The 22975-nt window shown below is 44.3% G+C and overlaps 1 protein-coding gene across 1 annotated transcript in view; it reads left to right on the plus strand.

Moving 5' to 3' along the window:
• LOC138852335 (uncharacterized protein C12orf56-like) overlaps window positions 1–22975 on the plus strand; it is a 70247-nt gene that overhangs the window by 7747 nt on the left and 39525 nt on the right. The window contains exon 2 of the mRNA XM_070082244.1: window positions 15998–16460. Coding sequence (XP_069938345.1) covers window positions 16348–16460 — 113 coding nt within the window. The 5' untranslated portion in view covers window positions 15998–16347. The remainder of the gene's footprint in view (window positions 1–15997; window positions 16461–22975) is intronic.

Consider the following 22975-nt stretch of genomic DNA (forward strand, 5'->3'; position numbering starts at 1 on the left):
AATCCTGCCAAATGCAAAGTCATGAAGATAGGGGAAGGGCACAGAAGACCACAGACAGAGTATAGGCTAGGTGGCCAAAGACTGCAAACCTCACTCAAGGAGAAAGATCTTGGGGTGAGTATAACACCGAGCATGTCTCCGGAAGCACACATCAATCAGATAACTGCTGCAGCATATGGGCGCCTGGCAAACCTGAGAACAGCATTCCGATACCTTAGTAAGGAATCGTTCAAGACACTGTACACCGTGTATGTCAGGCCCATACTGGAGTATGCAGCACCTGTTCGGAACCCGCACTTGATAAAGCACGTCAAGAAACTAGAGAAAGTACAAAGGTTTGCGACAAGGTTAGTTCCAGAGCTAAGGGGAATGTCCTATGAAGAAAGATTAAGGGAAATCGGCCTGACGACACTGGAGGACAGGAGGGTCAGGGGAGACATGATAACGACATATAAAATACTGCGTGGAATAGACAAGGTGGACAAAGACAGGATGTTCCAGGGAGGGGACACAGAAACAAGAGGCCACAATTGGAAGTTGAAGACACAAATGAGTCAGAGAGATATTAGGAAGTATTTCTTCAGTCATAGAGTTGTAAGGCAGTGGAATAGCCTAGAAAATGACGTAGTGGAGGCAGGAACCATACACAGTTTTAAGATGAGATATGATAAAGCTCATGGAGTAGGGAGAGAGAGGACCTAGTAGCACTCAGTGAAGAGGCGGGGCCAGGAGCTGGGTCTCGACCCCTGCAACCACAATTAAGTGACTACAATTAGGTGAGTACACACACACACACACACTCACGGCCAGGAGCTATGACTCGATCCCTGCAACCACAAATAGGTGAGTACGTGTACATACGTTATACGTTATAATGAGACTTTCTATATAGTAGTATGCCATTGATGTCAGCTAGGCCTGTTTACCTTGTACATGTACCTGTAGAAATAAAGATTGTTATTATTATAATTATTATTATTATTATTATTATCATCATCATTGAGTTTAAAGTCTATCGCTTACTGAAAAGTAAATAAAGTTACTTACACACCACCAGCCAAGGATACTTTAGTTACTAAAACATGAATTAAAGTCTCAGCGATATACACAGAGCGATATACACAGAGCGATATACACAGAGCGATACACACCCCTCGATGTAAATACCCCTGTTATATTAGTAGCACCATGACAGGGGTAGTTGGGCCATTACTCTGCTGAGGCAGAGTAATGGCCCAACTACCACATTTTCTTTTACTAATGCATACTGTTGCTAGTGATATTGATAGTGACTAGTTGTTCCGTACCAGGGTTAGAGCAATGTCAGTTTTCCTTAAGCTATTTAATAGATTGGCTATGATGCGTAACAGATAGACCACGACAAGCATTGTATAAGTTACGATTTTTCATAAACATATTATTAAACTCCAACAGGTATATAGGATGACAGACACTTGTGGCGAACCCAGCTAACCCAATTTTTCGATTCAAACTAGCCCCAGCGCATGTCAAATTACACCTGAACAGGATGATAATCCGTACTCTATTAGATTACTAGAAAATCCGTGATGCATCTTACTAGCGCTTGCCACGAAAGCACTGTTGCTCTACGGAGTATGAAAGAGAGAGCTGCTCATGGGACAATCGCTTCACTCTACGAAGGAAAACCTGCACGTAATGAAAATTTTATGCGTCCCTGACAGAGACAGTTTATTTACTGTTAACAGTACCACAGAGAGATCCAAGACCAGCCAGCCAACAGAGTCGCACTGCAACATAAAGCAATCTTGAGAACATTCGCAGACGAGTACGCAAAAGAAAATATACGAGAAAGCTCTTGGAGCAAGGAGAGAGTGGACCTAGTAGCTACCAGCGAAGAGGCGGGGCCAGGAGCTGTGAATCGACCCCTGCAACCTCATATAGGTGAGTACAGACTTGTATGACAACGAAAGAAAAAATGCATTTATGTGTATACCAAAATAAAAAAAAATCACATAATTGTGTATACCAAAAGAAAACATACACATACGTGCATATACTTGTATAGCAAAGTTCGAGATTTCTCCGCCAGGTACGACCAAAACACATGTCTTCACTAACACCAACATCAGCAAACACACGCAAAATGTTGAAATGACTGCAAATGCGACTCTAACACCGGCAACTTAAAATAAATGACCTATATTGCACGACATTTCGGATAACCCAGATTCCAGCGGCGTCAGAGCAAACTCATCTCAGAGTCTATTTCTTTCATACCATTGAGTTTACAGGCTACGAGGTGTTACCCTAGCTCAGTTCATTTCGATGCCCAGTCCTATCTCAGTTATACAACCCTTTCCCCAAGGTGCAACTTACAAAAGCGCAGGACCATATTCTTCCGAGAGGCACTGTGGGTACTGTGCCAAGACTAATGAATGGCGAAGGGCCTACGAAATTTTTTTGGTCATCTTTTCAGTTTTCATTATAATTCTTTTTAATAGAGTACAAGAAATTATTACTTGAAATGAACGTTTCGATATTTTTTATTGAATAAAGGCAATAACATTCTCAAATGAAGTTTTTTGTTTGATTTTATTCTCAATTGGTAGAGTATAGGGAAGACAAGCGTTGTCGGCCCATAACTGATCCAAGACAGATTTTATCAGTTTTAGCTTCGTAAAAGTAGGTTCCTCTTCACAAATCATTCCCAAAATGGCGAGATACATCCTTAGAGCAATGTAAACATTAGGAAAGGTGTTGATCACCTCGTCAGATATCAAGAGTTTAAGCACATCTGCCACTCTATTTTTCTCTACATACAGATGCCCGAACAACACAAATTTGTCAGCTAATGCTACTTATAAGATGTGCAGCGTATACAGTACCTAACACAATGGCTTGCAAGACAAATTCCGCTATTGACAGTGCTCATTCAGTCCCACATACGCACCTCCCCGTTCCCCCACCCTCCCCACAGTAACAGGTCCATAATACGACAGCATACGAGACCCTCCAGATCACAACACTGTCAGGGAGCAAATTCACATACACTCTATGTAACCCTGCCAGGCTTGTGTTTATTTGGTGTAGAGCCTATCGGCTACAAGAAGGTCATTAAGGGTGTACGTAACCTTTACACCACCAGTCAACAATACTTTAATCCCTAAAATAAGAATTACAGTATACTCACATTATATATACTCTGAGGGATATACAACTCTCGGTATGTATAACCTCGTCAGGTTTTGTGGTTATATGAATCCAGTAGTACAATGCGGGTTTGGGGAAGCTGGTGTAGTGGATAGAGGCAGTAGGTACAATGGTATGTGGGTGAGGGTGTTTCTGGATACCGTTTACGTATATCTGACGTCCCACCGCTCGTGCGTAGCTGACATCTCACCGCTCGTGCGTAGCTGACGTCGCACCGCTTGTGTGTAGCTGACGTCCCATAACAGCACAGTTTCTTGAAACTATGTAAATGAGCTTGTATTTAGGCTAAATTAACAAATGTTTCTACAAACTACTGTTTACAGTTTCTAAAATGTTTCCATTAAAAACGTGAATATTACAGTCATACGATAGTAATAAATTTTGAAAATTCAACGCATAAGAAGCTCATGTAGAAATTAGTCTTGAAAATAAACCAGTGACATGCCAATATATAAGTCATTCAAAGCAAGTTAAAACATCACATTTTAACGCAGACTTAAGCCATGTATGTATTACGAACTTCAGTGGAAAAACGCATAACTTATTGAAAAACTGCAATAATAGCACCACAAATCATATTACAATCAGATATTTCGTTTGAACATGTGAGGTTAAGCTCGAACCAGTGAATGTACTGGTGAACGGATATCACAAAAAAAGTCTATATCAAACGTATAAAACCTGAAAATTCCTTGAATTGAGAACGCTCTTTTAAAAATTTAAACTGTAGATGAAGTTCATATAATCTCCTTAAAGCAACTATAGAGGACTTTTCTAACGGCAGCAAAGTGAACATATGTTAGTGTACTCGTAGTGGGCAGCTACTCTATCAATCATGGGAGTTATATGGTGGGAAAAAAAACCAGTATATAGCAAGCGGTTTTCCTGCCATATTCCATCATAGGGGATGACTTTTCCTGCAGTATTCCAACATAAAGAATTGTTCTTGTCATATTCCATCACATTTTTTTAATTCCAGAGGTAATGAAATCTATCATCTTGAGCTGGGAGACCTCTGTAAGGCGATGAAGATATCGACAAGCAGTGTTGATGTGGAACAATGTGAAGGTCAGGGGTACTCACAGGAGCCTCTAATGAGCCCGTCGTAAGTAGCTCACTGGGCCCTTTTGCGTCCGTCCTAGGTCTCTCAGGACCTTCACAGAGCTTCTTTCCTCAGGTCCTTCTCAGGTCCTACACAGGGCCGTTTCAGGAGCTCTCGAAGACCCTCAGCTACCTATCGTTGCAGCTCACATTTGAGGGACTAGGTCTCGATCCTGGCATGAGTGGAAACTCCAAACATGTTTACACTTTTTACCCCTGGTCACTAAACTGTAAGTACATACCTAGGCGTTAGCAGACTGTGGTGGGACATCCCATGAGAGTATATTTTAAATAGTGCTGGGCTTTGAAATGAGCAAAGGTAGGAAACAGAGCTCACCTCTGCAAATTCAACAGTGTAAAGGAAAAGCTATTTATTGGTTTAATGTTTATGTGTGCTGATTGGGTCTTGGTACTCTCTGTGTCACTCGGTGTGTGCAGTCAGTGCCACCTGTGAATCAGGTTTCAGATGGCTAGTGAAGCGGGCCTGGTAACTTGTATGTCTTTCCTGTGACTAGGCTTCTGCGCTGGCTTTGGAGAAGTGCAGACGTCTTGTTCTAACCCTGCTTAAAGCATTAGTGACTACCTTCACTTTTGGACGCATGTCCTCATCACACACAGCCCTCTAGGCAATTAGTCGGGGCCCGATAGGTCAGCTCTTTAAGGTCTAGGGAAAACCTATTACTGTTGGTCGGCTCTGCCAGAGATTCCACAAGAGGACGTTGGGGGAAGGGTCCACTCGACCTATTAGGGAACACATTGTTCCCGTTTTAAGTTTTTTGGATGAAACTTTGTTTCGTTTCCAGTTCCCGGCCAGATCTGGGCAATACATTTCTCCCGGACCCCCTAGAAGCAGGGCTCATACAGCATAAGCACTTACAACCTTTATCAAGCATCAGCTCAATGACCAGTCTCTGCGTCTATCATAACTCTAACCCTCCACATGTCTCTCGATCACATAAGCAGCTTTATGCATTACTGGATGGTCTTGACTCTTCTTGTGTTATAATTTTGTTTGGTTATTTGTTGTGACTTCACTCCTAAGCTAAGGTAGGCTTCAATAGAGTTTTTTTTTTTATCTTCAGCCAATGTGAAATTATAGAGTCCTTCTGGTACTCTTTTGTGTACTCTTCTTAGCCCATGGGTCTGGTATCGGACACACAGATTGAGTAAAATACGACGGGAATTATTATTATGGTACTACTGCAGTCTAATAATAAAACGTTTCTGTTTGCGCAATACAAAGCGTCTTTCTGCTATACGCCTCTGGTCTTCTTTCGTAGTATCTCCATTCTAGTACATCTCTGGTAATAAGATACGTTTGGAAAGTGTCGTTTAGCAACAAGGACAATGTCTGGTTCATGGGAAAAGCTGTAGTGCATGTAAAGAAATTATCGATAGTGGTGATTAGCCGGTGGGAGACCTATTGATTGTATGACGTCATTTACATGGCCGCTCCCCTGGGTTATTATTTATTGCTGACATTTTTAGGCTCTCTGCCTCCTCACCTCTGTTGCAAGGAGTTTCATTATGGTGAGAGCTTTGTGTAAACAGAATATCGTGCTCTGAACTGAACACTTCGTCATCTGGTACTGTGTTTTGTGCAGAAAATGAGGTGTGGCTCAAGTCGGTGCTGTTCATCCCTTAGGGAGGAGGAGGAGGTGGAGGAGTCTTCACTAGGGACAACATGCATCTCAGCAGGAAAACAATGATACATTGTTTTATTTTTTCTTGATACTTGGGCCTGTCATTCTAGTTTATTCAGTCTCCTTTGTGATGCCGTGTTAAAGACTTTCTTGCAGTCAAGAAATATGAAGCTCTTCCGTTCTTTCTGTCCTTTTTAATCTCTGGGTTTTTCGACGGCATCTAGTGGGAGAATGTGACATTGTTTTTTAAACTATTTACATCGCTTCTAGTAGGTTTCCGAGAGAGAGAGAGAGAGAGAGAGAGAGAGAGAGAGAGAGAGAGAGAGAGAGAGAGAGAGAGAGAGAGAGAGAGAGAGAGAGAGAGAGAGAGAGAGAACTCTTCGTCTCTGAAACCTTGCTGGAGCTCATGGATGAAGCCTGTTCTCCCTGGGAGACAATTTAAACCACTTCTTTTGATTTTTTGTCCATTGCTTTGCCAGTGATACTCGTTGGGGATGATACATATTAGATTAAAGTCGAATACAGTGGCACGATATTCCTAAATGTAATTGGGGCTCAGTTGTTAAATGACGGTGTGCAATACCCAGGCGATGTTCTAGCCAGTGAAAAAGTTTGTTGGTAATACATTAGCAGCACTTATCCACCGCAGAGCGGGCAGGTGCCCCGCTTTTGGAGGTAATGACAGCACCAAGTCACTACATAGCCAGCGGGTGACCGCTTGTGAGGGCAGTGACAGCACCAAGCCACTACATAGCCAGCACCAAGCCACTACATAGCCAGCGGGTGACCGCTTGTGAGGGCAGTGACAGCACCAAGCCACTACATAGCCAGCGGGTGACCGCTTGTGAGGGCAGTGACAGCACCAAGCCACTACATAGCCAGCGGGTGACCGCTTGTGAGGGCAGTGACAGCACCAAGCCACTACATAGCCAGCGGGTGACCGCTTGTGAGGGCAGTGACAACACCAAGCCACTACATAGCCAGAGGGTGACCGCTTGTGAGGGCAGTGACAGCAAAAAGTCACTACATAGCCAGCGGATGACCGCTTGTGAGAGCAGTGACAGCACCAGCTTGTGTGTTATGGCTGTAGTCATCTTTATCGATCATGGTGTCTCTCGTCAAGGTCACTGCTGATACAACTCACTCTGGTTTTTCAGTGACCACACAGTCTGTCTTCACTGTAAGCTGCTCTTCATCACACACGCACACACACACACGCACGCACGCACGCACGCACGCACGCACGCACACACACACACACACACACACACACACACACACACACACACACACACACACACACACACACACACACACACACACTCACACACACACAGTAGTCTCCTACCACTATATACTTTCTTCATTACACTTATATGGACCACTGGATCAAGTAGAGGCGAGTCATTGGTCCCTGTTGCCACTTCCCCTTCCCACTCTAGCCTCCTTTCCCAACTTTCTTCCTCACCCATTTCTCCACCCCCTTCTCACCTCATCCGCCATAATTAAAGCTCCAGCTCAGCTAGAACGAAACCTTCAAAGATTATTATGGAATATTTAGCGGTGTTCTCGCTGCCCTACTGAAGTCTCCCACCTCAGGCTGACAGATTTCAACACAGCATGAAATCCATCTTGCGTAATGTAATATGCCAGGCAAACATAGCTAGCTTTTGTTTCCACATTGTAACTATCGTGTAAAATAGGGTAGTATGACATTGCTGATGTATGCAATTTAGCTGACAAAAAACGAAGTGCCGGAACACTGAATGGATAACCTCATGACAGAGAATCATGTCAAGGTTTTTCCTGACGAACAAAATAACAATTTATTATGTATACAATATTGGTAGTTTTTTTTTTTTTCGTTTATGCCTCATTACTTTTCAAATTCTGGTAATAAACACTTCGAACTAATCTGAAACATCGAATCGTGCAGTAAAAAGCAAAGTTTTTTAATTTTGTAAAGTTTATTCTGAGAAATATGTTCAAAAAGCACCTCCTCGGCTTTTTCTCTTTCGCTTCCTTATTCTTTTCCTTTTCCGTTTTCTTTTCTTTTTCTTTTTCATTTCCATATCCTTTTTCCTTTCTTTTTTCCTTTCTTTTTTCCTTTCTTTTCCTTTTCTTTTCTCTTTCCTTTAACTTTTCGTTTACCCTTTCTTTTTTCTTATCTTCCTCTTCTTTTTCCTTAGGGGTTCTATCTACAAGGTTCATCAGTTCCACCAATCTGTTTCACAAATTTCCTCTTGATTCCTCTGCCTCTGTCTAGCAGCAGTCAGTCTCCAGGTGTTCTGCTCCACACTGTATAATTCTAGGTGTGGATAATTGTCTCCCTCGACAACGAGCTGATCTCTCTTGGTTAATTGACAGAGAAAAAAATACCTCTGTCGTTCCTAATTGTTGGATTTTATAATTATACCACACACACACACACACACACACACACACACACACACACACACACACACACACACACACACACACACACACACACACACACACACACACACACACACACACACACACACACACACACACACAACAATGGTGAACACACTAGCTTAAAAGGGTCCATATGGGTAGAACAAAGCAACTAGTTATGAGTGGTTTTAATTACAAGGAGATTTATTGGGAAAACTTGGAGCCACATGGGAAACCAGAAACGTGGAGGGCTAAGATGATGGAAGTAATACTGGAAAACTTCATGCATCAACATGTTAGGGACACTACCAGAGAGAGAGAAGAGAGATAATGAACCAGCAAGGATGGATGTCATATTCACCTTGAGTAGTTCAGACATTGAGGACATCGCTTATGAAAGGCCCCGCAGAGCTATGATCATGTAGTTTTGAACTTCGAATACACTGTAAAGTTAAAAGCGGAGAGTAAAGCAGCATGAATAGGACGGAAGAAGCCAAACTACAAAAGAGGGGATTATACAGGAAAGAGAACTGGTGGGAAAAAATAGTAAATAAAATTGTGGAATAAGTGACCTTAAATTTATGGAGGCACTGCAACATAAACAATGGGGAAACGAGAACGAGCTCTTGATTCAGCCAAAGGTGTAGACAGGCCAAAACTAAATGCTTTAGATAATGGAAAAGGTGTAGAAGACAAAGGACCCAGGAAAATGAAGAGGTTAGCCGAAAAGCTAGAAACGAATGTGCATGGATAGGGAGGGAGGTCCAACAGCAATACGAGAATGGTATAGCATCAAAAGTCAAATCTGATCCAAAGCTGTTGTACAGCAACATCAGGAGAAAAAGAACAATAAAGGACCAGGTAATCAGGCTAAGGAAGGAAGGAAGGAGAGGATATCACAAGAAACGACCAAAAAGTATCTGAAGAGCTCAACACGAGATTTAAGGAAGTATTTTCAGTGGAGACAGAAAGGACTCCAGCAAATAGGAATGGCAGGGTACACCAACAAATGCTGGATAAACTACACACAATCAATGAGGAGGTGAAGAGGCTGCTAAGTGAGCTAGATACCTCAAAGGCGGTGTCACCGGACAACTTTTCTCCGTGGGTACTGAAAGAGGGAGCAGAGACACTGTATGTGCCACTAACAACAATCTTCAACACATCTATCGAAACAGCGTAACTACCTGAGGTATGGAAGACAGCTAATGTAGTTCCAGACTTTAAGAAAGGAGACAGACAGGCAGCATTAAACTAGAGACCTGTGTCACTGATACTGGTCTCTAATGTCACTGACACTAGATGCTCCAGTGTCACTGACACTGGAGCACCTAGAAAGGAATGAACTTATAAACGATAACCAGCACGGCAAAGAACGAAAAGGCACAATACCATGAGTGGAACAACACAAATAATCCGCATATAGTAGAGAGAAGCTTACAACGATGTTTCGGCCCGACTTTGAAATCGTCACACTGGCGATTTTAAAGTTTCGGGGAGGGGAAATCCAGTGTCACAAACCTACTAGTGTTTTACGGAGGGGTGGATAGACTGCATTTTCTTGGACTGTAAGAAGGCTCTCGACACAGTTCCGCACGAGAGATTTGTGCAAAAGCTAGAGAAGCAGGCAGGAATAACAGGAAAGGCACTAAGGAAAGGCATTAAGGAAACAACGAGTGATGATACGTGACGAGGTGTCAGAGTGGGCGCCTGTGATGAACGGGGTTCCATAAGGGTGAGTCCTAAGGCTGATGTTATTTCTGGTATATGTGAATGACATCATGGAAGGAATAGATTCAGAGGTCTCCCTATTTGCAGACGATGTGAAGTTAATGTGGAGAATTTAAGTGGATGAGGATCAAGCAGGACTACAAACTAATCTGGACAGGCTTCAAGCCTGGTCCAACAACTGACTCCTGGAGTTCAACCCCTCCAGGTGAAAGGCCATGAAGATTGGGAACGATCAAAGAAGACCGCAGACCGAGTGCAGTCTACAAACTTCATTCAAGGAAAAGGATCAAGGAGTGAGTATATTACAAAGTACATCTCCTGAGGCGCATATCAACCAAATAACTGCTACAGTATACGGGCGCCTAGCAAACCTAAGAATAGTGTTTCGACACTTGACACTAGTCCCAGAACTAAGGGGCATGTCCTGCGAGGAGAGGTTAAAGGAAATCAACCTAACGACAATGGAGGACAGGAGGGATAGGGGGACATGATAATGACATAAAATACTGAGAGGAATTGACAGGGTAGAAAGGGACAGGATGTTCCAGAGGTGGGACACAGCAACGAGAGGTCATAACTGAAAGTTGAAAACCCAGATGAGTCACAGGGATGCTAGGAAATATTTCTTCAGTCACAGAGTTGTCAGGAAGTGGAACAGTGTGGAGAGTGATGTAGTGGAGGCAGGATCCATGCATAGTTTTAAGCAGGGAGAGAGTGGACCTAGTAGCGACCAGCAAAGAGGTAGGGCCAGGAGCTGTGAATCGACCCCTGCAATCACAAATAGGTGAGTACACACATACATAGCTACACATGCGTGTGTGAATGCGCAATCTGTGCGTGCCAGATTACTGGATAAAGGTCAGAGAACACGGTAATGACCCCCTCATCCTCCCCCCCTCCCCTACTTTTCCCCTTCCCCTCACCCTCTTGCCCTTCCCATCACCCTCTCCCCATTCCTCCCTCCCTCATTCTCTCCCAATTCTCTCACTCCTCTCTTCGTCTCCTCAACCTCCCTCCCTGCCTCCCTTCCCTCCTGTTCCTTCTGCATTTCCCTTCTCCCCTTCCGATGCACCTCCTTGCTGTTATCATGAGTGATAACCAGTCGCGATAACATGACCTAGGAAAACTATCCCTACCATGATAACATCGTATCTATCTCCACCACAACATCGCATCTATCGCCACCGTAATAACATCGCCATGATAATCTCACCATAACTATCCCCAGACATGATAACATCATGAAAACATACCCATGATAATATCACCACGGTGAAATTACCTTGATAACTATCACCGTCACGGCAACATCATCATCAAGATAACTATCACCACATGATAACTATGAAGACCAGGAAGCCTAAACGAGGCTGATCAAGTAATGTAAATGCGTAAATTTCAAGAAATATTCGCCAAGACATTTTTATACGTACGGTGTAAAATTTATTGTTAATATCACGAATTAGTATGAACCAGCGAGATTTCCTGGTACTGCAACTCTGTGATGCGATCCTGGGAGAGTGCGAGCTCTGTAGTGTGGTGGGGAGCTTTGTAGTGTGGTGGGAAGCTTTGTAGTGTGATGGGGAGGTGTATAATGATCTTGGGAGAGTGAGAGAGATTTGTAGTTTGATGGGGAGGTGTATAATGATCTTGGGAGAGTGAGAGAGATTTGTAGTTTGATGGGGAGGTGTATAATGATCCTGGGAGAGTGAGAGAGCTGTAGTGGGGGGAGGTTTACAATGATCCTGGTAGAGAGGGGCAGCTGTGCAGTGTGGTAGGAGAGATGTACAATAATAGCTCTGGTTGCCCTTGTACCAGCACCAACACACGGAACGCCTAAAGGTCAGACGTAGAGAGTGTGCACGAACACTGCAACAGTGACCCTCGTATTAATCATGCCATGGTTTGTGAATGAAGAAGTTGCTTGTATAATATCACATTTGTATCTTTCCAAAACTGCAAAATATTAATGGTGAAAGTGCTACAAATGTTTCTTTCTGTTTACTTGATAAGTGAATGTGTAGCCAGTGTTGTCACTGCCCCGAGTCTCACTGTCAGTGGATACGAAAGTATACATTAGACAAAAATGTGGAAAGGCATTAGAATCGTGGCATTTTTGGTATGCATTACCAACAAAGTGATGAATAGGACACAACGCTTAGGTATATTTGCTATAAAAATGTTTCAACAAGCAGTGACTTTATCAGATTACTACAGATTATATGCTGGAAACAGTGGAAGTTAAGGTAATTAGTCCCTCAGTCTTCATAAAGGATATTCAGTCTCATAGCCTTCAACAGTCTCAGACTGATCAAGGCTACGGGAATGACCTCCTTCTATCAAGACTCTGTATTGAACTGAAAAAGCCACTGGCTGGCGAAATGTCTTCGTCGTAAAGACACCCAGGTGCTGCGCTTGTCATGTTTGTCAAAGTATTTGAGGATGAGGTAGTTAGTCACGGTTACGTTTGACCTCACATATTAGCTTCTACTCCCAGCAGTATACATGTCAAATTACTTGCAGGCAGCAATTTCGCGGGGCACACTTTAGTAGGTAACACTCTTGATATCAGGACACACTGTATCAGGCAGCACTCTGGCGAGTAACACTCTAGCAGGCAGCAATCTAGCAGGTAACGCTCTAGCTGGCAGCAATCTGGCAGGTAACACTCTAGCAGGCAGCACTCTGACAGGTAAGACTCTATCAGGCAGCAATCTAGCAGGTAACACTCTAGCAGGCAGAAATCTAGCAGGCATCACTCTAGCAGGCAGCAATCTAGCAGGTAACACTCCAACAGGCAGCAATCTAGCAGGTAACACTAGCATGCAGCAATCTAGCAGGTAACACTCTAGCAGGCAGCAATCTAGCAGGTAACACTCTAGCAGGCAGAAATCTAGCAGGTAACAAAAAAACCATACCCCCGGCCGGGATTGAACCCGCGGTCACAGAGTCTCAAAACTCCAGCCCGTCGCGTTAGCCACTAGACCAGCTAGCCACAATAAGATTCATCCAACTTGGTATATTTCTACACCATAGGAAAGTTAGCACAGGCACCTCTGTGACCACAAATGCAAGTTTTTACAGACGAATCTCCAGCTAGCGTGGCCGTGACGAACTCTAGCTCAAGTCCCTTCACTGCCGTCAACATGACTCAAGAAATCGTAATGACACGATTGCAAATAAACCATACCCCCGGCCGGGATTGAACCCGCGGTCATAGAGTCTGTAAAAAACTTGCATTTGTGGTCACAGAGGTGCCTGTGCTAACCTTCCTATGGTGTAGAAATATACCTAGTTGGATGAATCTTATTGTGGCTAGCTGGTCTAGTGGCTAACGCGACGGGCTGGAGTTTTGAGACTCTATGACCGCGGGTTCAATCCCGGCCGGAGGTATGGTTTATTTGCAATCGTGTCATTACGATTTCTTGAGTCTAGCAGGTAACACTCTAGCAGGCATCAATCTAGCAGGTAACACTAGCAGGCAGCAATCTAGCAAGTAACACTCTAGCAGGTAGCAATCTAGCAGGTAACACTCTAGCAGGCAGCAATCTGGCAGGTAACACTAGCAGGCAGCAATCTAGCAGGTAACACTCTAGCAGGCAGCAATCTAGCAGGTAACACTCTAGCAGACAGCAATCTAGCAGGTAACGCTCTAGCAGGCAGCAATCTAGCAGGTAACACTTTAGCAGGCAGCAATCTGGCAGGTAGCACTAGCAGGCAGCAATCTAGCAGGTAACACTCTAGCAGGCAGCAATCTAGCAAGTAACACTCTAGCAGGCAGCAATCTAGCAGGTAACACTCTAGCAGGCAGCAATCTGGCAGGTAACACTAGCACGTAACACTAGCAGGCAGCAATCTAGCAGGTAACACTCTAGCAGGCAACAATCTAGCAGGTAACACTCTAGCAGGCAGCAATCTAGCAGGTAACACTCTAGCAGGCAGCAATCTAGCAGGTAACGCTCTAGTAGGCAGCAATCTAGCAGGTAACAGTATAGCAGGCAGCAATCTAGCAGGTAACACTCTAGCTGGCAGCAATGTAGCAGGTAACACACTAGCAGGCAGCAATCTAGCAGGCAACACTCTAGCAGGCAGCAATCTAGCAGGTAACACTCTAGCAGGCAGCAATCTAGCAGGTAACACTAGCAGGCAGCAATCTAGCAGGTAACACTCTAGCAGGCAGCAATCTAGCAGGTAACACTCTAGCAGGTAGCAATCTTGCAGGTAACACTCTAGCAGGCAGCAATCTAGCAGGTAACACTAGCAGGCAGCAATCTAACAAGTAACACTCTAGAAGGTAGCAATCTAGCAGGTAACACTCTAGCAGGCAGCAATCTGGCAGGTAACACTAGCAGGCAGCAATCTAGCAGGTAACACTCTAGCAGGCAGCAATCTAGCAGGTAACAGTCTAGCAGGCAGCAATCTAGCAGGTAACACTCTAGCAGGCAGCAAACTGGCAGGTAACACTAACAGGCAGCAATCTAGCAGGTAACACTCTAGCAGGCAGCAATCTAGCAGGTAACACTCTAGCAGGCAGCAATCTAGCAGGCAACACTCTAGCAGGCAGCAATCTAGCAGGTAACACTCTAGTAGGCAGCAATCTAGCAGGTAACACTCTAGCAGGCAGCAATCTAGCAGGTAACACTCTAGCAGGCAGCAATCTAGCAGGTAACACTCTAGCAGGCAGCAATCTAACAGGTAACACTCTAGCAGGCAGCAATCTAGCAAGTAGCACTCTAGCAGGCAGCAATCTTGCAGGTAACACTAGCAGGCAGCAATCTTGCAGGTAACACTCTAGCAGGCAGCAATCTTGCAGGTAACACTAGCAGGCAGCAATCTTGCAGGTAACACTAGCAGGCAGCAATCTAGCAGGTACCACTCTAGCAGGCAGCAATCTAGCAGGTAACATTCTAGCAGGCAGCAATCTAGCAGGTAACACTCTAGTAGGCAGCAATCTAGCAGGTAACAGTCTAGCAGGCAGCAATCTAGCAGGTAACACTCTAGCAGGCAGCAATCTAGCAGGTAACACTCTAGCAGGCAGTAATCTAACAGGTAACACTCTAGCTGGCAGCAATGTAGCAGGCAGCAATCTTGCAGGTAACACTCTAGCAGGCAGCAATCTTGCAGGTAACACTAGCAGGCAGCAATCTTGCAGGTAACACTCTAGCAGGCAGCAATCTAACAGGTAACACTCTAGCAGGCAGCAATCTAGCAGGTAACACTCTAGCAGGCAGCAATGTAGCATATTATACTTCGCAATATTTCAACCGTTTCAGAGACGAGGCTTCAGGTACTCGTTAGGAACTCTCACTAGAACGAAGTGGTTTTTATTCTCTCCTGACACACTGAAGAAAGTTTATGCTTTGAGTGTAATTCTGAGAGCAGACAGGCACGAGCCAGTATCGCCCTGTATATATAATGCATAACATTCAAGGTCAGTAATATAATGGATGCAAATCAATGGAAATGCTGAAACTTTCTCTGAGACATAAACAAAATAATTTGCAAATAAGCGGCGCTTAGGATCATCCTAAGTTGTGACAAGTTGTCACAACTTGACAGTGGTCAAGAACGGACGGAAGCGTCGTTATAAGTTTCCTATCCTAAGTGCTGGTTATTTGTGACTTGTTCCAGACAGGGTATTGTGGCTTATTATTCTTCACAATTAAAACAAGCAATAAAGAGGGAGCTGGATATTTCATCTAACTTACGTAGGTCCTCTTCAGGAGATCTACCGGAGAAAACCTCAAAGACTGAAGTATTCTGCCTGTCTTTTATTGCTTGCGGCATCACTGCATGCTAACGTGTGTGTTTCTCTTGCTTTCCTAACTATTGGTGTCTGGGTGAGGGGGTAAGGAGTGCCGATATATTTTACACTAATACGACTGGATCCTAAATTTGCTTCCATGTTTCAGGAATTAAAATGAGTGTACAGGGAAAAAGAGAGAGGTGGAGTGAGCGGAGTGTGGAGTGTGTGAGACAACCTGGAGAGAAGCCCTGAGACTCTTTGCAACACAGGAGCCGCATGCACACGGCGCTCTGGTGTGCTCACCTCACCATGTCTTGAAGCACAGGGATTCCTTGTCGACGAAGAACAAGAATCTCGTCCTCTGTAACCTTCCAAGCCCTGAATTAGACATTGAAGAAAAAAAACTTAATAAATCCAGCATATGTGGTAAATATTAGGTATTTAAGTGTATATCGTCTAAGAAATTGCCTTAAAATTTGGGATGCCATTTATGGATGGCTGCACGTCGTAGTGTGGATGGAGCTAAGCAAGAACCTCACCAAAATGAGCAACGGCGACAAGACAAGAAACAACAAACTGGAGTACTTTCTTAAGAAGAACCTTCACCCCAGTGTTTACAACAACATAAGGTAGGTAACTCAGTCTCTGTATTGTGTTGGTGTTGATAATGGGCCTGACAGAAGAAATATCTAGTGACGTGGGTCTCGCTCCAACAACCTGTGCTTTGAAGATTGAGACACTTATGCAGCATATGGGAATCTTTATTCAGGAAACGTTTCGCCAAATAGTGGCTTCATCAGTCCAATACAAAGAGGAAGGCGTATGGAAAGGAGGAGTATGAGGTAATCAGTCCCTCAGCCTGGAGTCGATGTGTTCAGTCCATCAATCTTGTAGAATGATGGACTGAACACATCGACTCCAGGCTGAGGGACTGATTACCTCATACTCCTCCTTTCCATACGCCTTCCTCTTTGTATTGGACTGATGAAGCCACTATGTGGCGAAACGTTTCCTGAATAAAGATTCCCATATGCTGCATAAGTGTCTCAATCTTCAACTTGTCGGTTTTTCAAACCATTCATCACAACCTGTGCTTTGCTGTAAGTAAACGTCAGCGTGCAGCAACTCGTCCTCCAAATAGTAACGTTTTACAGGACGTCGAATTGTGCACGATCTAAGCAGAGATCACAATTATTACTCTGTATTGTATGTTAACTTAGGATGGTCTGCAGCATCTTCAGTCAACCTGATTAAGGCTTAGTTAACCCCATGTAACCAAATTTTATAAGCGTCAGGGGGATAACGTCTGGTACCAGGGCAGACAAGTCTTAAAGGGCACGTAAGTACCCTTGTCTTCTAGAGGTTTGAGCTTTGCTCAGACTTCGAGAAGACTACAAGAATTGTCATCAAAGTTAAGTTATACCATGAATTAAGGAAAGATCCTAGACTTCACCTTACGAAACAGACAAAGCAAATTCGATAATAATTATGGTCAAGGTAGATTATAGTGGGAAAATGAACAAGTTATTAGAAGACTGGGGAACTTATGTGCCTCTTAAATCTCTGAAAACGATGCGTTCATTATGAAGGTTGGAGGACGGGTTGTACCGGTGGTAGGAATAATAACCTACAACACCAAATCACGGTATGAGTGGGGCTAGAAGCCATGGCGAGTGAGTTGTAAAGCTCCAGGCCCTAGCGTAAGCCACTGGGCCTACTGGCTACAATAACATTCATCCAACTAGGTAAATTTATGCATCATAGGGAGGTTAGCACGGGCCCCACTATGACCACAAATGCAATTTTTTACAGATGACTCCCCCGCCAGTGTGGGCGTGACGAACTCTAGTTCACATTCCCTCAAAACCAGCATGACCTACGGCACCAACAAATCACACTGTTTCCTACTTCCACACATCTATCGGGTGCATGTATATTTTCAGTATGGCGTTGGCTGGTGAGTTTTTTGTGCGTCTGGAGAATCATTAGGCGGGTGTGCGTGCTCAATGAAGAGGATTGTCTGCTGGAATTATTCTGCTCACGTAACTTGTATTGGCTTACTGTGTGTAACACTTAATGGGTTGATGGATGTCTTGCACTGGCTTACTGCGTGAACGTGAGGAGTGATAAATGGTTTTCACTGGCTTACTGCGTGAACGTGAGGAGTGATAAATGGTTTGCACTGGCTTACTGCGTGAACGTGAGGAGTGATAAATGGTTTGCACTGGCTTACTGCGTGCACCTGAACGTGAGGAGTGATGGATGCCACTATTAACGTGTCACTCCCGGATTTCACAAAATGTTAACTTTATTAAGGAAAGTTACCTAACTTCTCATAATTATGCAAATTAATGTCGGGAGCAGATTTTCTTCGTGTGTGTGTGTGTGTGTGTACTCACCTAGTTGTACTCACCAAGTTGAGGTTGCAGGTGTCGAGTCCTAGCTCCTGGCCCCGCCTCTTCACTGGTCGCTACTAGGTCACTCTCCCTGAACCGTGAGCTTTATCATACCTCTGCTTAAAGCTATGTATGGATCCTGCCTCCACTACATCGCTTTCCAAACTATTCCACTTCCTGACTACTCTGTGGCTGAAGAAATACTTCCTAACATCCCTGTGATTCATCTGTGTCTTCAACTTCCAACTGTGTCCCCTTGTTGCTGTGTCCCATCTCCGGAACATCCTGTCTTTGTCCACCTTGTCAATTCCTCTCAGTATTTTGTATGCCGTTATCATGTCCCCCCTATTTCTCCTGTCCTCCAGTGTCGTCAGGTTGATTTCCCTTAACCTCTCCTCGTAGGACATACCTCTTAGCTCTGGGACTAGTCTTGTTGCAAACCTTTGCACTTTCTCTAGTTTCTTCACGTGCTTGGCTAGGTGTGGGTTCCAAACTGGTGCCGCATACTCCAATATGGGCCTAACGTACACGGTGTACAGGGTCCTTAAAGATTCCTTATTAAGATGTCGGAATGCTGTTCTGAGGTTTGCTAGGCGCCCATATGCTGCAGCAGTTATTTGGTTGATGTGCCCTTCAGGAGATGTATCTGGTGTTATACTCACCCCAAGATCTTTTTCCTTGAGCGAAGTTTGCAGTCTCTGGCCTCCTAGACTGTACTCCGTCTGCGGTCTTCTTTGCCCTTCCCCAATCTTCATGACTTTGCACTTGGTGGGGTTGAACTCCAGGAGCCAATTGCTGGACCAGGTCTGCAGCCTGTGTGTGTGTGTGTGTGTGTGTGTGTGTGTGTGTGTGTGTGTGTGTGTGTGTGTGTGTGTACTCACCTAGTTGCACTCACCTAGTTGAGGTTGCAGGGGTCGATTCCAAGCTCCTGGCCCCGCCTCTTCACTGGTCGCTACTAGGTCACTCCCTGAGCCATGAGCTTTATCGTACCTCTCCTTAAAGCTATGAATGGATCCTGCCTCCACTACATCGCTTCCCAAACTATTCCACTTCCTGACTACTCTGTGGCTGAAGAAATACTTCCTAACATCCCTGTGATTCATCTGTGTCTTCAGCTTCCAGCTGTGTCCAGTCTCTGGAACATCCTGTCTTTGTCCACCTTGTCAATTCCTCTCAGTATTTTGTAAGTCGTTATCATGTCCCCCCTATCTCTCCTGTCCTCCAGTGTCGTCAGGTTGATTTCCCTTAACCTCTCCTCATAGGACATACCTCTTAACTCTGGGACTAGTCTTGTTGCAAACCTTTGCACTTTCTCTAGTTTCTTTACATGCTTGGCTAGGTGTGGGTTCCAAACTGGTGCCGCATACTCCAATATGGGCCTAACGTAGACGGTGTACAGGGTCCTTAAAGATTCCTTATTAAGATGTCGGAATGCTGTTCTGAGGTTTGCTAGGCGCCCATATGCTGCAGCAGTTATTTGGGTGATGTGCGCTTCAGGAGATGTATCTGGTGTTATACTCACCCCAAGATCTTTTTCCTTGAGTGAAGTTTGTAGTCTCTGGCCCCCTAGACTGTACTCCGTCTGCGGTCTTCTTTGCCCTTCCCCAATCTTCATGACTTTGCACTTGGTGGGATTGAACTCCAGGAGCCAATTGCTGGACCAGGTCTGCAGCCTGTCCAGATCCCTTTGTAGTTCTGCCTGGTCTTCGATCGAGTGAATTCTTCTCATCAACTTCACGTCATCTGCAAACAGGGACACCTCAGAGTCTATTCCTTCCGTCATGTCGTTCACAAATACCAGAAACAGCACTGGTCCTAGGACTGACCCCTGCGGGACCCCGCTGGTCACAGGTGCCCACTCTGACACCTCGCCACGTACCATGACTCGCTGCTGTCTTCCTGACAAGTATTCCCTGATCCATTGCAGTGCCTTCCCTGTTATCCCTGCTTGGTCCTCCAGTTTTTGCACCAATCTCTTGTGTGGAACTGTGTCAAACGCCTTCTTGCAGTCCAAGAAAATGCAATCCACCCACCCCTCTCTCTCTTGTCTTACTGCTGTCACCATGTCATAGAACTCCAGTAGGTTTGTGACACAGAATTTCCCGTCCCTGAAACCATGTTGGCTGCTGTTGATGAGATCGTTCCTTTCTAGGTGTTCCACCACTCTTCTCCTGATAATCTTCTCCATGACTTTGCATACTATACATGTCAGTGACACTGATCTGTAGTTTAGTGTTTCATGTCTGTCTCCTTTTTTAAAGACTGGGACTACATTTGCTGTCTTCCATGCCTCAGGCAATCTCCCTGTTTCGATAGATGTATTGAATATTGTTGTTAGGGGTACACAAAGCGCCTCTGCTCCCTCTCTCAGGACCCATGGAGAGATGTTATCTGGCCCCATTGCCTTTGAGCTATCTAGCTCACTCAGAAGCCTCTTCTCTTCTTCCTCGGTTGTGTGTACTGTGTCCAGCACATGGTGGTGTGCCCCACCTCTCCGTCTTTCTGGAGCCCCTTCTGTCTCCTCTGTGAACACTTCTTTGAATCTCTTGTTCCTCACATATTTCACGGTCATTTCTTGTTGTCTCTCCTCCTTCCTTCCTTAGCCTGATTACCTGGTCCTTGACTGTTGTTTTCCTCCTGATGTGGCTGTATAACAGCTTCGGGTCAGATTTGGCTTTCGCTGCTATGTCGTTGGACCTCCCTTCTTATCTGTGCATATTCTACGACTGCTCTCCTTATTCTCCTGGGTCCTTTGTCTTCTATATTTCTTCCATTCCCTAGCACACTTGGTTTTTGCCTCCTTGCACCTTTGAGTGAACCATGGGCTCATCCTGGCTTTTCCATTATTCCTGTTTCCCTTGGGTACAAACCTCTCCTCAGCCTCCTTGCGCATTGTTGCTACATATTCCACCATCTCATTAACTGGCTTCCCTGCCAGTTCTCTGTCCCACTGAACCTCGTTCAGGAATTTCCTCAATCCCGTGTAGTCCCCTTTTTTGTAGTTTGGCTTCATTTGTCCTGGCCTTCCTGCTTCCCCCTCCACTTGTAGCTCTACTGTGTATTCGAAGCTCAAAACCACATGATCGCTGGCCCCAAGGGGTCTTTCGTATGTGATGTCCTCAATATCTGCACTATTCAAGGTGAATACTAAGTCCAGTCTTGCTGGTTCATCCTCTACTCTCTCTCTTGTAGTGTCCCTTACGTGTTGGTACATGAAGTTTTCCAGCACCACCTATATCATCTTAGCCCTCCATGTATCTTGGCCCCCATGTGGCTCCAAGTTCTCCCAGTCGATCTCCTTGTGGTTAAAGTCACCCATGATCATGTGTGTGTGTGTGTGTGTGTGTGTGTGTGTGTGTGTGTGTGTGTGTGTGTGTGTGTGTGTGTGTGTGTGTGTGTGTGTGTGTGTGTGTGTGTGTGTGTGTGTGTGTGTGTGTGTGTGTGTGTGTGTGTGTGTGTGTGAGTGTGTGTGTGTGTGTGTGTGTTCTCATCCATGTGTAGTCGCAGAGGTCGAGCCTTGACTCCTGACCCCCACCAATATACATGCGTGTGTGCGTTAATAATAACAAACTATGTACATCAACGTGCATACAATATTACCAATCTATAAACAAATGTTAACGATGTTAAACTAACCATGTTAACACACGCAGCGAGCCACAGGGATATTATGCTGCCTTAAACAATCACTTTATACACGTCTTGAACACTCTGGGCGTACACTACACGTTCAGCTTTAGAATTAATATACGCACTTTAGAACCACTTGAAAGTGGTTCTAAAGTGCCCTAGGCATAATATTTTTATTATTTTTTTATTGAAAAATAAATTAATATGCATTATATTCGCTTGTTGTGCAACTTAAGACGTATTAGTTAGTTGAAGAAATCTTGCTAATGAATCATGTATGTGAGAATTAAAAAAAATTGTATTAGCCTATTAATTGACAGATGTACAACTTTTAAATCTTAGTTTTCTTGTGAATCGTAGTTGCAGATTTTAGAAATGCAAAATAAGTTGGAAAATATTTCTCTTAGCGCTGAATTTTGTTTATGCTAAAAAATATAGGAGCAAAAAAATGGAAAATGACTCATGTGAGCACAGGAGGAGACTGTGGCACCATCGCAGTACTGCGCTGGCTTCCGGGAACCAATGAAATGTGAGAGTAGAAAGATTTATTAGCACACTGAGTACTTTGTGTACCGGTACGTGGTCCCTGGGTCGATGGTGGGGACAAAAACTGGTGACTGAGCCGCCAGGGGTGATGTTTCGTCTACAGAGCTTCCACGTCTTCTCTTTATTTCATTGATCTGCAGCAAATTCTTAAATGGTGTTTAGTTTATTTTGCTGGAAACGAAACCGTTGCTTCGATCCATCTGTAATGTGATAAGATCCACTGTTTCTCAAGTGGGTTCTGCCCACTCAATAAAAAGGATTTTTGTATTCCTGTTAGAAACTGGTTGCATGATTCCATAAGGAAAATTATAGTTCAGCGTTTTTATGTCCGGCTTGTTTAAGAAAAATATTGTGGTTAGTTTCTATGGCTCATCAGATTCTTTCTTTCCCTTACGAGGCTGCTCGATGAGTTGCCTCAGAAAGTTACTTAAACAGAAGGCAATATTATTTGTCAACAACAATTATAATCCAGCGTCTGTTTGTGTGTGTGAGAAGGACCTGGACGTTTCTTTCAATGATATTTGAATCTATAACTTCACAAGCCCTTGGCCACCATTTCCCTCCCTTTCCCT

The sequence above is a fragment of the Cherax quadricarinatus genome, chromosome 7, assembly GCF_038502225.1.
Source record: "Cherax quadricarinatus isolate ZL_2023a chromosome 7, ASM3850222v1, whole genome shotgun sequence".
NCBI lineage: Eukaryota > Metazoa > Arthropoda > Malacostraca > Decapoda > Parastacidae > Cherax > Cherax quadricarinatus.